This window comes from Meriones unguiculatus, chromosome 7 (assembly GCF_030254825.1).
Source record: "Meriones unguiculatus strain TT.TT164.6M chromosome 7, Bangor_MerUng_6.1, whole genome shotgun sequence".
In the NCBI taxonomy this organism is placed as follows: domain Eukaryota; kingdom Metazoa; phylum Chordata; class Mammalia; order Rodentia; family Muridae; genus Meriones; species Meriones unguiculatus.
Window position 1 is genome coordinate 346441 of NC_083355.1, and position 13730 is coordinate 360170.

At 38.7% G+C, this 13730-nt stretch overlaps 1 protein-coding gene across 1 annotated transcript; it reads left to right on the forward strand.

Annotated features, from left to right (window-relative positions):
* Positions 1-477: 477 nt before the first annotated feature.
* LOC110540993 (olfactory receptor 6C74) lies at positions 478-1410 on the forward strand. Its single transcript, XM_021627779.2, has one exon. It carries the CDS (start codon positions 478-480, stop codon positions 1408-1410), a length of 933 nt encoding a protein of 310 aa, XP_021483454.2.
* The last annotated feature ends 12320 nt before the right edge of the window (positions 1411-13730 follow it).

Consider the following 13730-nt stretch of genomic DNA (forward strand, 5'->3'; position numbering starts at 1 on the left):
GCTTTTTGTTGTTGTTGTTGTTAAGTAATGAAGAATGGGTCACCAGATTAAAATAATGCAATAGAAGATAAATATTTTGTGAAGTATTCAAGTATAATTCAGAAAATACAAATTTAAACATTATGTTAATTTTGTGTATATTTGATTTTACATTTAAATGACTTTGTTGAGCATATTATCCATTGTAATACTTAATTGTAATTATCCATTGTAATGCTTAAGTTTGTGATCTTTCAGTAAACTGAATAACAGCATCATCATCAACAACAAGAACAACAAAACCTTTGCATTTACTTTGTGAAATACCAGGTTAAAATGTATGAGAAAAATTGTATAGGATACTACTGGAGAATAGTGCCTATTGAGGATTATTTAAGTGTGAATACTAGTGTACTTATAAAGGGTTTCATTTATCTTGTTCAGATTTTTCTCCCTTATTTCTATTTTTTTCCTATTTTGGACAATCAGAGCTCAGCTATGAAGAACCACACAGCAGTGACAGTATTCATTCTTCTTGGATTAACAGATGACCTGCAATTGCAGGTGGTTGTTTTTGTCCTTCTCTTTCTCACATACGTGCTGAGTGTTGCTGGGAACCTGACCATCATCACACTCACACTACTGGATTCTCATCTCAAGACACCCATGTATTTCTTCCTACGAAACTTTTCATTTTTAGAAATTTCATTCACAACTGTCTGTATCCCCAAATTCCTTGTTAGTATAGCCACAGGGGATAAAATCATTTCATATAATGACTGTGCGACACAACTATTTTTCACTATTCTCTTGGGGGCAACTGAATTTTTTCTTCTGGCTGCTATGTCCTATGACCGCTATGTGGCCATTTGCAAACCCTTGCACTACATGACCATCATGAGCAGCAGAATTTGCAACTTATTGGTCTTTGTTTCCTGGTTGTCTGGTTTCCTGATAATTTTTCCTCCCCTCCTCATGGGGCTTCAGCTTGATTTCTGTGCAGGCAACACTGTAGATCATTTCTTCTGTGATGTCTCTCCTATACTTCAGCTCTCTTGCACAGACACACACATGATAGAATTAATGGTGCTTCTGTCTGCCATTTTGACACTCCTTGTTACCCTGGTGTTAGTAAGTCTTTCCTACACAAACATCATCAGGACGATTCTGAGAATCCCATCTTCTCAACAGAGAAAGAAAGCCTTTTCTACATGTTCTTCACACATGGTTGTGGTGTCCATTTCTTATGGCAGCTGCATCTTCATGTATGTGAAGCCATCTGCAAAAGAAAGAGTTGCTTTAAATAAAGGGATAGCTCTGCTCAGCACTTCAGTTGCACCCATGTTGAATCCCTTCATTTATACACTCAGAAACAAACAGGTAAAAGATGCTTTTAAGAACATCATTAAAAGATGGAGCTTTTCTCATTGAAGTGACCACTTAATGGCATTCCAAGTTGACTTGTATTGTCAGCCTGAAAAGTGGAGTGTATCACCAAACTCTTCCATGCATGTATTTAAAATCATACAACCCTTTACTTGAGTACTTGAGTGAACAGCTTCTGTGTCCCGAGTATGTATAAATTCTAACTCTTATCCTGTTTAAAGTAAGGTAGCCCAATTTTCCCTGTTGAGTTGCTATTATACAGAAATTAATAATCATGCTGGTCTTAAGATACTTTTAAAAATTTCTAATTGTTTATGGTTGACACACTGTACTAAACATGTAAGGTCTTATTTATGTGGTTTTGATTATTGAAAAGATAAAGTATTCTTTAAATTATAAAAAGAGAAATATCTATTTGCTTTTTATGTTTATATCTCCCAGAATTCTCTTACAAAGTGACTTCAGAATGTCTATGACCTTTTCCATTATTCAGGACTTCGGAGATTCAGTTTCTAACAAACACACACACACACAAACAAACAACACACACATATTCTCATACCAAATTGTTACAGAATGTAAGGTCCAATTTTTTTAAACAGTATTCAAAATTATCACAACACTCATTCTCATGATTTGCTAGGCTCCTTGAAATGTTTTAGTTTTATCCTCCAGGATTCATAACATGGGTATTGGCATGTTAATTTCTGAATGAAAAAAATTATGGATATCTCATCATGACAAAAATGGAAAACAAATATCTACATGAAAGAACTAACTGATTGAATACTTGTCTTTTTCAATTCCTATGATATTCTTACATACTGTTAACAAAATTATGTAGCAATTCCTATCTGGACTTGGAACAGTTAGGACATAAACAATTGTAAAATTTTTTGAGAGCATTCCACATGAATAAGCTTATCATGAATAAGCTTTGAGCATTGTAGGGTCTACCTGAGTACATTCTTCTCAAGTTAGATGGTCAAATATATATTTTAAATGGTATAATAACTGGTCATGTAAAAAGCAGAATGTCTTGGCCTGCTTCCTTTGAGACTAATGCTCCAATCAAGAACCATGATTGGAAATAAACTAGAACCCCTGCACAGAGGTAGCCCTTGGCAGCTCAGTCTCCAAGTGGGTTCCCCAGTAAGGGGAACAGTGACTGTCTCACTGACTCTTTGATCATCTTTCCCTGATGGGGGAGTAGCATTACCAGGCCACAGAGGAAGACAATGCAGCCAGTACTGATGAGACCTGATAGGCGAGGGTAGGAGAGAAGGGAAGGAGGACCTCCCTTATAAGTAGACTTGGGAAGGGCATAGGAGGAGATGAGGGAAGGTGGTATTGGGAAGGGATGAGGAAGGGGGCTACAGCTGGGATACAAAGTGAATAAAGTATAATTAAAAAAATAAATAAATTAAAAAATGCTCATTCAAAACTCTTGGCATCAGTTCCAAATTAGGCCAGAATAGTACAGTTGAATCTGTGGACCTTTTTTTTACCTATGTCTTAAGTTTTCAAATGTAATTGTATAAAACTTAGTTTCTAAATATATCATTTACTTATTAAACTTATTATTTACATTAATTCTCAGACTCTTACAGCAAAGACTCTGTTACATTATTTTTCCTTATGTAAAATATTTATCTATAACTTATTGAAAGTCAGAGATATTAATTTTGTTCATCTATTTATAATACATAACCTATATTTTGCCCTTCAATTTCTAGGCTGATTGACTTATTTAAAAATAGAAAAGTAAATAAAATGCAGACTTAAACCATAACGGGAAATGATTGGTTGATGTAACTTTTCATTTACTTGAAAAGAAATTGCGTTCATGAATAATTCACTTGCATAAATACTGAAGGTTGGTGTAGTCACTGAACCTACTGTTTTCAAGTTGTGTTAGACTTCACAAAATGTCAGATTCCCTACTGCCATAAGCACTGTTCATCTTTTTAAATTTTTATTTATTTAATTTTTTAATATTAAATTTTATTTTTATATTAATTAGTTTATTCACTTTGTATCAGATCTATAGTCCACTCCCTCATTCCCTCCCAATACCATCCTCCCTCCCTTATCTCCTCCCATGCCCCTCTCCAAGTCCACTATGAGGGGAGGTCCTCCTCCCTTTCCATCTGACCCTAGGTTATCAAGTCTCATCAGGATTGGTTGCATTGTCCTCCTCTATGGACTGGCAAGGCTGCTCCTCCATCAGGGGGAGGTGATCAAAGAGCCAGCCACTGAGTCCATGTCAGAGACAGTCCCTGTTCCCCTTACTATGACACCCACTTGGATACTGAGCTGCCATGGGCTACATCTCAGCAGGGATTCTAGGTTATCTCCATGAATACTCCTTAGTTGAAGTATCAGTCCCAGAAAAGATACCTGTGCCCAGATTTTTTGGTTCTGTTGCCCTACTTGTGGAGCTCCTGTCCTCTCCAGGTCTTACTATCTCAACCTTCTTTCCTAAGATTCCCTGCACTCTGCCCAAAGTTTAGTTATGGGTAGAGTCTTTCAGAGGACCTCTGTGGTAGGCTCCTGTCCTGTTTCCTGTTTTCTCCTTCTTCCAATATCCATCCCATTTGTCTTTATGAGTGAGGATTGATCATCTTACCCAGGGTCCTCCTTCTTGCTTAGCTTCTTTAGGTGTATAGATTTTAGTATGTATATCCTATATTATATGGCTAATATCCACTTATAAGTGAGTATATACCTTGTGTGTCTTTCCACTTCTGGGATACCTCACTCAGGTTGATCTTTTCTAGATCCCACCATTTGCCTGCAAATTTCATGATGTCCTTGTTTTTAATTGCTGAGTAGTATTCCATTGTGTAAATGTATTACAATTTTTGTATCCATTACTCAGTTGAGGGACATTTGGCTTGTTTCCAGATTTTGGCTATTACAAATAAAGCTTCTATGAACTAGGTTGAACAAATGTCCTTGTTGTGTACTTGAGCGTATTTTGGATATATGCCTAGGAGTGGTATAGCTGGATCTTGAGGAAGCACTATTCCTAGTTGTCTGAGAAAGCGCCAGATTGCTTTCCAGAGTGGTTGTACGAGTTTGCATTCCCACCAGCAGTGGAGGAGGGTTCCCCTTTCTCCACAACCTCTCCAGCATGTGTTGTCACTTGAGTTTTTAATCTTAGCCATTCTGATGGGTGTAAGGTGAAATTTCAGGGTCATTTTGATTTGCATCTCTCTGATGACTGAGGACGTTGAGCATCTCTTTAAATGTTTCTCTGCCATTCGATATTCCTCTACAGAGAATTCTCTGTTTAGCTCTGTACCTCATTTTTAATTGAATTACTTGATTTGTTGCTTTTTATCTTCTTTAGTTCTTTATATATTCTGGATATGAGTCCACTGTCAGATATTGGGTTGGTGAAGATCCTTTCCCAGTCTGTAGGCTGTTGTTTTGTTTTGACAACATTGTCCTTTACTTTCGAGTTCCATGAGGTCCCATTTATTGATTGTTGCTCTTAGAGCTTGTGCTGTTGCTATTCTGTTCAGGAAGTTGTCTCCTGAGTCAATGAGTTCTAGGCTCCTCCCCACTTTTTCTTCTAACCAATTTAATGTGTTTGGTTTTATGTTGAGGTCTTTGATCCACTTGGACTTTAGTTTTGTGCAGGGTAATAAGTATGAATCTATTTGTGTTTTACTACATGTAGACATCCAGTTAGACCAGCACCATTCGTTGAAGATACCGTCTTTTTTCCATTGTATGATTTTGGCATCTTTGTCAAAAATCATGAGTCCATAACTGTGTGGGTTTATTTCTGGGTCTTCTAATCAATTCCATTGATACACCATTCTGTTTCTATGCCAGAACCATGCAGTTTTCATTACTATTGCTCTGTAGTACAGCTTGAAATCATGAATGGAGATATCTCCAGATAATCGGTTGTTGTACAGGATCAATTTGGAAATTCTGTTTTTTGTTTTTTGTCTGTTTGTTTGTTTTCCATATGAAGTTGAAGATTCTTCTTTCAAGTCCTGTAAGTAATTGTGTTGGTATTTTGATAAGAATTGCATTGAATCTGTAGATTGCTTTTGGCAGGATGGCCATTTTCACCATGTTAATCTTACTGATCCATGACCACTGGAGATCTTTCCATCTTCTGACATCTTCAATTTCTTTCTTCAGAGACTTGAAGAATTTTGTTTTGTTTTTGTTTTTTGTTTGTTTGTTTGTTTGTTTTTCATACAGGTGTTTCACTTCCTTGGTTAGAGTCACACCAAGGTACTTTATGCTATTAGTGGTTATTGTGAAGGGTGTGCTTTCCCTAATTTCTTTCTAAGCCCTTTTTGTTATACAGCAGGGCTTCTGATTTTTTGAGTTAATTTGTATCCAGCCACTTTCCTGAAGGTGTTTATCAGCTAAAGGAGTTCTGTGGTTGAATTTTGGGGGTCCGCTCATATATACTATCATATCATCTATGAATAGTGAAGTTTGACCTCTTCCTTTCTAATTTGTATCTCCTTGATCTCCTTTAGTTGTCTAGCTAGCTCTAGCTAGGACTTCAAGTACTAAGTCTAGCTCTAGCTAGGATTTCAAGTACTATGTTGAAGAGATACGGAGAGGTGAGCAGCCTTTCCTTGTCCCTGATTTCAGTGGGATTGCTTTAAGTTTCTCTCCATTGAGTTTGATGTTAGCTATAGGCTTGCTGTATGTTGTCTCTACTATGTTTAGGTATGTGCCTTGTAGCCCTGATCTCTCCAAGACTTTAATCATGAATGGGTGTAGGATTTTGTCAAATGCTTTTTTAGCATCTAAGGAGATGATCATGTGATTTTTCTCCTTCAGTTTGTTTATATCTAGGATGAATCCTGCTTAGTCATGGTGGAAGATATTTTTTAAATGTTCTTGGATTTGGTTTGCAAGTATTTTATTGAGCAGTTTTGCATCAATGTTCATAAGAGAGATAGATCTGAAGTTCTCTTTTTTTGTTGGGTCTTTGTGTGGTTTCAGTATCAAGGTGACTGTGGCTTCATAGAATGAGTTTGGTAGTGTTCCTTCTGTTTCTATTTTGCGGAGTAGTTTGAAGAGAATTGGTGTTAGCACTTCTTTGAAGATCTGGTAGAATTCTGTGATGAAACCATCTGGGCCTGTGCTTGTTTTTGGAAGGGAGACTTTTGATGACTTCTTCTATTTCCTTGGGGCATATAGGACTATTCAATTTATTTACCTGATCTTGATTTAATTTTGGTAAATGGAATCTATCAAGAAATTTGTTCATTTCATTTAGATTTTCAAATTTTGTGGCATATAGGTTTTTTTTGTTTTTTTTTTCAATGCAGTATATTCAGGAACCTTGAACAATCATCGGACCCTGGGGAAAGCCAGCCCACAGCTTATATAGCCTCTGGGTAGCCAACCCCAGCGTGCCACGTGGGCAATGCAGGTAGGTCCACATACATGGAAGCAAGCCAGATCCTCAGCCTTAGCCAAATGTGGAGTTGTTTGTGACAGAGAGCACTCACCGTCAGGAAGGTGGAAGGCGGAAACCAGCTCCATCTTTAAGGCACGGCATTCCGCAGCTCTCTACAGTTCCCCCTTTTTGTTTTAGACGCATCAGGCAAGAGTAGAGGTCTGATCTCTGATATTAGAAATAAATTTGGACTTTGTACCGATGTTCATTTAGGTTTCATCCACCCAAAGAACATCAGACCTGTCCGAAACATTTTTCTCAGAGGCGGGACCTGGGGCATCAACCCACATGCAATCAGACTTGCTCTTCTCTGGGTCAAAAGCGGCTGACCCTGAGTGCAGTGCTTAGCCTCGCATCCTGAGCATAACATTTTAGCTTTTTATGGTATCCAACCATGCTTGGGGAGACTGTCCTGCTTCAATGGCTGTAAAGGCCTGAATGATCATGGCTGCATTATGCTGTTGTGAGACTCTAATCTTGCATATACACCACAGGCAAACCAAGGAGACCAACACCAGAAGGCCTGCTAATGCTCCCATGCCCGCCCATTCCTTCAGATGATTCATGGCTGTAGCAATCCATGGTGATAATCCTGTGGCTAGTCCTGCGTCCACTCTGGTAGAATTTACTGTGATAAGGGCCGCTCTCAGCTGCTCCATCGTAGTATCGAATTCTCCAGTCCAATTACCTAAAACATAGCTAGACAATTGTTTAGACAGATTTGGAGCACAGGAAAAATTCTCATGTTGTATGCTAGTGACACAAAGTCCAGCATACTTTCATTGACAGCCAAGTTGAGCGATTTGCCATAGGGTATCAATTTGCTCCTGCACGAGGTCAATCCTCTGATTGAACACCATCAAGCCTCCTTTTAGTTGAGCATTAATTCCTTTTTGTACATCTAAGGCATGAGCTACATTGGCTAAAAGATTATTCAGGGTCTGAGCAGTATGCATAGTATGACTCATAGCTAATGCAACAGTGGTAGCTCCAACAGCCGCCAATGAGATGGCAGTAACAGTGGCGGCTGTAGTTCCAAGATCCCTTTTCTGTCTGAAGAGAGTCATAGCATGAGGGGCATCAATGGGCACAGGCACCCAGCGAGGCATGTGAGTAACCAGGGCATACCTAAATTCACTAGTAATCCCCAGGGTCCAGCATTGAGCAAAAAAGCAAGTATCATTACCACAATTACTTGGCTCTATCTGGCTAATAATGAATAAAAATGGGGGATATAAACAAACAGGTGTGGGCTTATAGGAAATATTATGAGAAACCTTAACCCCCTCATTGGAACATCTTGCATCAGTTCTAGAACTAGCAGTGGTGGTGTCCAAGGTCTGAGTAGGTTCAGGAGACCATTGCCCCCAGGGGCAAGATGTGCTCCATGTAAATTGACTAACTCCAAGTTTTCCTCCACTTTTGAAAGTCATTTAAGGTTCTTAAATTATTTTTTCCCTTATTTTAAAATTTTCCTCAATTACACTTTATTCATTCTGCATCCCCCTATAAGCTCCTCCCTCCTTCCCTCCCAATCCCACCCTCCCTCCTCCCTCTACATGCATGACACTCCCCAAATCCACTGATGGGGGAGGTTCTCCTCTCCTTTCTGATCTTAGTCCATCAGTTCACATCAAAAGTGGCTGCATTGTCCTCTACTATGGCCTGGTAAGGCTGCTCCCCTCCAGGGGGAGGTGATCAAAGAGCAGGCCAATCAGATTATGTCAGAGGCAGTCCCTCTTCACATTACTAGGTAACCCACTTGGACTCTGAACTGCCCTGGGCTACATCTGTGCAGGGGTTCTGGGTTATCTCCAAGAATATACCTTGGTTGGAGTATGAGTCTCTGGGAGGTTCCCTGTGTTCAATTATTTTTGTTATGTTGCTCTCCTTGTGGAGACCCTGTCCTCTCCAGCTCTTACTATTTCCCACTTCTTACATAAAATTCCATTCACTCTGCCCAACAGTTGCCCATCAGGCTCAGCATTTGCTTTGATAGTCTGAAGGACAGAGGGTTTCAGAGGCCCTCTGTGGTAGGTTCCTAGGTTGTTTCCTGTTTTCTTCTTCTTCAGATGTCCATCCTCTTTGCCTTTCAGGATGGGGATTGGACATTTTAGTTAGGGTCCTCTCTCTTGCTTAGTTTCTTTAGATGCACAGGTTATAGTGGGTTTGTCCTATGTTGTATGTCTATATGAGTGAGTATATACCATGTGTGTCTTTTGCTTCTGGGACAACTCACTCAGGATGATCCTTTCCAGATCCCACCATTTACTTGCAAATTTCATGTTTTCCTTATTTTTTCATTGCTGAGTAATATTCCATTGTGTAGATGTACCACAATTTCTGCATCCATTCCTCAGTTGAGGGGCATTTGGGTTGTTTCCAGATTCTGGCTATTACAAATAAAGCTGCTACAAACTGGTTGAGCAAATGTCCTTATTGTGTACTTGAGCCTCTTTTGGGTATATGCCTAAGAGTGGTATAGCTGGATCTTGAGGAAGTGCTATTCCTAATTGTCTGAGGAAGCGCCAGATTGATTTCCAGAGTGGTTGTACAAGTTTACATTCCCACCAGCAGTGGAGAAGGGTTCCCCTTTCTCCACAACCTCTCCAGCATGTGTTGTCACTTGAGTTTTTGATCTTGGCCATTCTCATGGGTGTAAGGTGAAATCTCAGGGTTGTTTTGATTTGCATTTCCCTAATGGCTAGTGAGGTTGAGCATTTCTTTAAGTGCTTCTCTGCCATTCAGTATTCCTCTACAGAGATTTCTCTGTTTAGCTCTGTTCCCCATTTTTTAAGTGGATTGCTTCATTTGCTGCTTTTCAGCTTCTTTAGTTCTTTATATATACTGGATATTAGTCCTTTATCAGATAGAGCGTTGTTGAAGATTCTTTCCCAATCTGTAGGCAGTCGTTTTGTTTTGGTGATGGGTTCCTTTGCTTTGCAGAAGCTTTTCAGTTTCATGAGGTCCCATTTATTGATTGTTGCTCTTAGAGCCAGTGCTGTTGGTGTTCTGTTCAGGAAGTTCTCTCCTGTACCAATGAGTTCAAGGGTATTCCCCACTTTTTTTTCAAGCCAATTTAATGTGTCAGGATTTATGTTGAGGTCTTTGATCCACTTGGAGTTCAGTTTTGTGCAGGGTGATAAGTATGGATCTATTTTCTTTTTTCTACATGTAGACATCCAGTTGGACCAGCACCATTTGTTGAAGATGCTATCTTTTTTCCATTGTATGGTTTTGGCATCTTTGTCAAAGATCAGGTGTCCATAAGTGTGTGGGTTTATTTCTGGGTCCTCTCTTCGGTTCCATTGATCCACCATTCTGTTTCTATGCCAGTACCATGCAGTTTTTAAAACTGTTGCTCTCTAGTACAACTTAAGATCAGGGATGGAGATACCTCCAGATGATCTTTTATTGTAGAGGATTGTTTTAGCAATTCTCGGTTTCTTGTTATTCCATATGAAGTTGAGAATTGTTCTTTCCAGGTCTGTAAAGAATTGTGTTGGAAATTTGATGGGAATTGCATTGAATCTGTAGATTGCTTTTGGTAATATGGCCATTTTTACTATGTTAATCCTGCCAAGCCATGAACATGGGAGATCTTTCCATCTTCTCATATCTTCTAATTCTTTCTTCAGAGACTTGAAATTTTTTTCATACAAGTCTTTGACTTCCTTGGTTAGGGTTACTCCGAGGTACCTTATGTCATTTGTGGCTATTGTGAAGGGTGTTGTTTCCCTAATTTCTTTCTCAGCCCTTTTGTCTTTTGTATACAGGAGGACTACTGATTTTTTTGAGTTAATTTTGTATCCGGCCACTTTGCTGAAGGTGTTTATCAGCTGTAGGAGTTCCCTGGTAGAGTTTTTGGGGTCACTCACATATACTATCATATCATCTGCAAATAGTGATAATTTGACTTCTTCCTTTCCAATTTGTACCCCCTTGATCTCCTTCAACTGTCTTATTGCTCTAGCAAGGCCTTCCAGAACTATGTTGAAGAGATATGGAGAGAGTGGGCAGCCTTGTCTTGTCCCTGATTTCAGTGGGATTGCTTTAAGTTTCTCTCCATTCAGTTTGATGTTGGCTATAGGTTTGCTGTATATTGCCTTTACTATGTTTAGATATGTGCCTTGTATCCCTGATCTCTCTAATACTTTAAACATGAATGGATGTTGGATTTTGTCAAATGCTTCTTCAGCATCTAGGGAGATTATCATATGGTTTTTTTCTTTCAGTTTGTTAATATGGTGGATCACATTGATGGATTTCTGTATATTGAACCACCCCTGCATACCTGGGATGAAGCCTACTTGGTCATGTTGGATGATATCTTTGTGTGTTCTTGTATTCGGTTTGTGAGTATTTTGTTGAGTATTTTTGCATTAATGTTCATAAGGGAGATTGGCCTGAAGTTCTCTTTTTTTTGTTGGGTCTTTGTGAGGTTTAGGTACCAAGGTGACTGTGGCTTCACAGAATGAGTTTGGTAATGTTGCTTCTGTTTTGATTTTGTGGAATAGTTTGAAAAGAACTGGAGTTAGCTCTTCTTTGAAAGTTTGGTAGAATTCTGCGCTGAAACCATTAGGTCCTGGACTTTTTTTGGATGGAAGACTTTCGATGACTGCTTCTATTTCCTTGGGGGATATAGGACTATTTAATTGATTTACCTGGTCCTGATTTAGCTTTGGTAAGTGGAATCGATCAAGAAAATTGTCCATTTCATTTAAATTTTCAAATTTTGTTGCATATAGACTTTTGAAGTAAGTCCTAATGATTGCTTGGATTTCCTCAGTGTCTGTAGATATGTCCCCCTTTTCATTTCTGATTTTGTTGATTTGGATGGTGTCTCGCTGCCTTTTAGTTAGCTTGGCTAAGGGTTTGTCTATCTTGTTGATTTTCTCAAAGAACCAGCTCTTGGTTTCATTGATTCTTTGAATTGTTTTATTTGTTTCTAATTGATTGATTTCAGCCCTGAGTTTGATTATTTCCAGCCGTTTGCTCCTTCTTGGTGTGTCTGCTTCTTCTTTTTCTAGGGTTTTTAAGTGAGCCATTAGGTTGCTTGAATGCGCTGTCTCAAATTTCTTCTTGAAGGCACTTAGTGCTATGAACTTTCCTCTTAGCACTGCTTTCATTGTGTCCCACAAGTTTGGGTATGTTGTGTCTTCATTTTCATTGAGTTCTAGGAAGATTTTAATTTCTTTCTTTATTTCTTCCCTGACCCAGCTGTCTTTTAGTAGCAAGTTGTTCAGTTTCCATATATGTGTAGGCTTTTTGCTATTTCTGTTGTTACTGAGGTCCAGCTTTATTCCATGGTGATCAGACAGGATACAAGGGATTATTTCAATCTTCTTGTATCTGTTGAGGCTTGCTTTGTGACCAACTATGTGGTCTATTTTGGAGAAGGTTCCATGAGGTGCTGAGAAGAAGGTAAATTCTTTTGTGTTTGGGTGTAAGGTTCTGTAAATGTCTGTTAGGTCCATTTGATTCATGACCTCTGTTAGAGATATTGTTTCTTTGTTTAATTTCTGTTTAGTTGACCTGTCCTTTGTTGAGTGGGGTGTTGAAGTCTCCCACTATTAGTGTGTGGGGATCTATGTGTGGTTTAAGTTTTATCAATGTTTCTTTCACAAATGTGGGTGCCCTTGTATTTGGGGCATAGATGTTCAGGATTGTGATGTCTTCTTGTTGGAGTTTTCCCTTGATGAGTATGAAGTGTCCTTCCCCATATCTTTTTATTAATTTTGGTTGAAAGTCTATTTTATCAGCTATTAGAATGGCTACTCCTGCTTGCTTCTTGTATCCATTTGCTTGAAAAGCCGTCTTCCATCCCTGTACCCTCAGGTAATGTCTATCTTTGTGACTTAGGTGTGTTTCTTGTATACAACAGATTGCTGGGTTTTGTTTACGCATCCATTCTGTTCGTCTGTGTCTTTTTATTGGAGAATTAAGTCCATTGATATTGAGAGAGATTAATGACCAGTGGCTGTTAGATCCTTTGAATTTGATGTTGGCTGTGGTCATACGGTTGTGTGCTTGGTTGCTTTTTGTTTTACTGTAGTGGGGTTATTTATTTCCTGTGTTTTCTTGAATGTAGCTAGTTTTCTTGTGTTGTATTTTCCCTTCCAGGTCTTCTGTAATGCAGGATTTGTATGTAGGTATTGTTGAAATTTGTTTTTGTCATTGAATATCTTGTTTTCTCCGTCTATGAGGACTGAGAGTTTTGCAGGGTATAGTAGCCTGGGCTGACATCTGTGTTCTCTTAGGGTCTGCATGATATCAGTCCAGGCCCTTCTGGCTTTCATAGTCTCTGTTGAAAAGTCAGGTGTGATTCTAATGGGTTTGCCATTATATGTTACTTGGCCTTTTTCTCTTGCAGCTTTTAGTATTTTTTCTTTGTTCTGTATACTTACAGTTTTGATCATTATGTGGCAGGAGGATTTTCTTTTCTGGTCTAATTTATTGGGTGTTCTATAGGCCTCTTGTATTCTTATTGGTCTCTCCTTTAAGTTGGGGAAATTTTCTTCAATGATTTTGTTGAAAATATTTTCTGGGCCTTGGTGCAGGGAATCTTCTTTTTCCTCTATTCCTATTATTCTTAGGTTTTGTCTTTTTATGTTGTCTTGAATTTCTTGGATGGTCTGTGTCAGGAATTTTTTAGATTTAACATTTTCTTTGACAGATACATCTATTTCTTCCATTGTATCTTCCACACCTGAGATTCTTTCTTCCATTTCTTGCAGCCTATTGGTTATGCTAACCTCTATAGTTCCTGCTTTCTTCCCTAAGTTCTTTCTCTCCACAATTTCTTCCATTTGTGGGTTTTTTTTTAATTATTCCAATTCTATCTTCATTTCTTGAGCTATTTTGTTGGTTTCTTTCCCCTGTCTGACTGTATTTTCACGTTTTTCCATCAATTCCT

Excerpts from the sequence above, each read along its gene's own strand:
- LOC110540993 (XM_021627779.2), top strand. The coding sequence starts at position 478 with ATGAAGAACCACACAGCAGTGACAGTATTCATTCTTCTTGGATTAACA.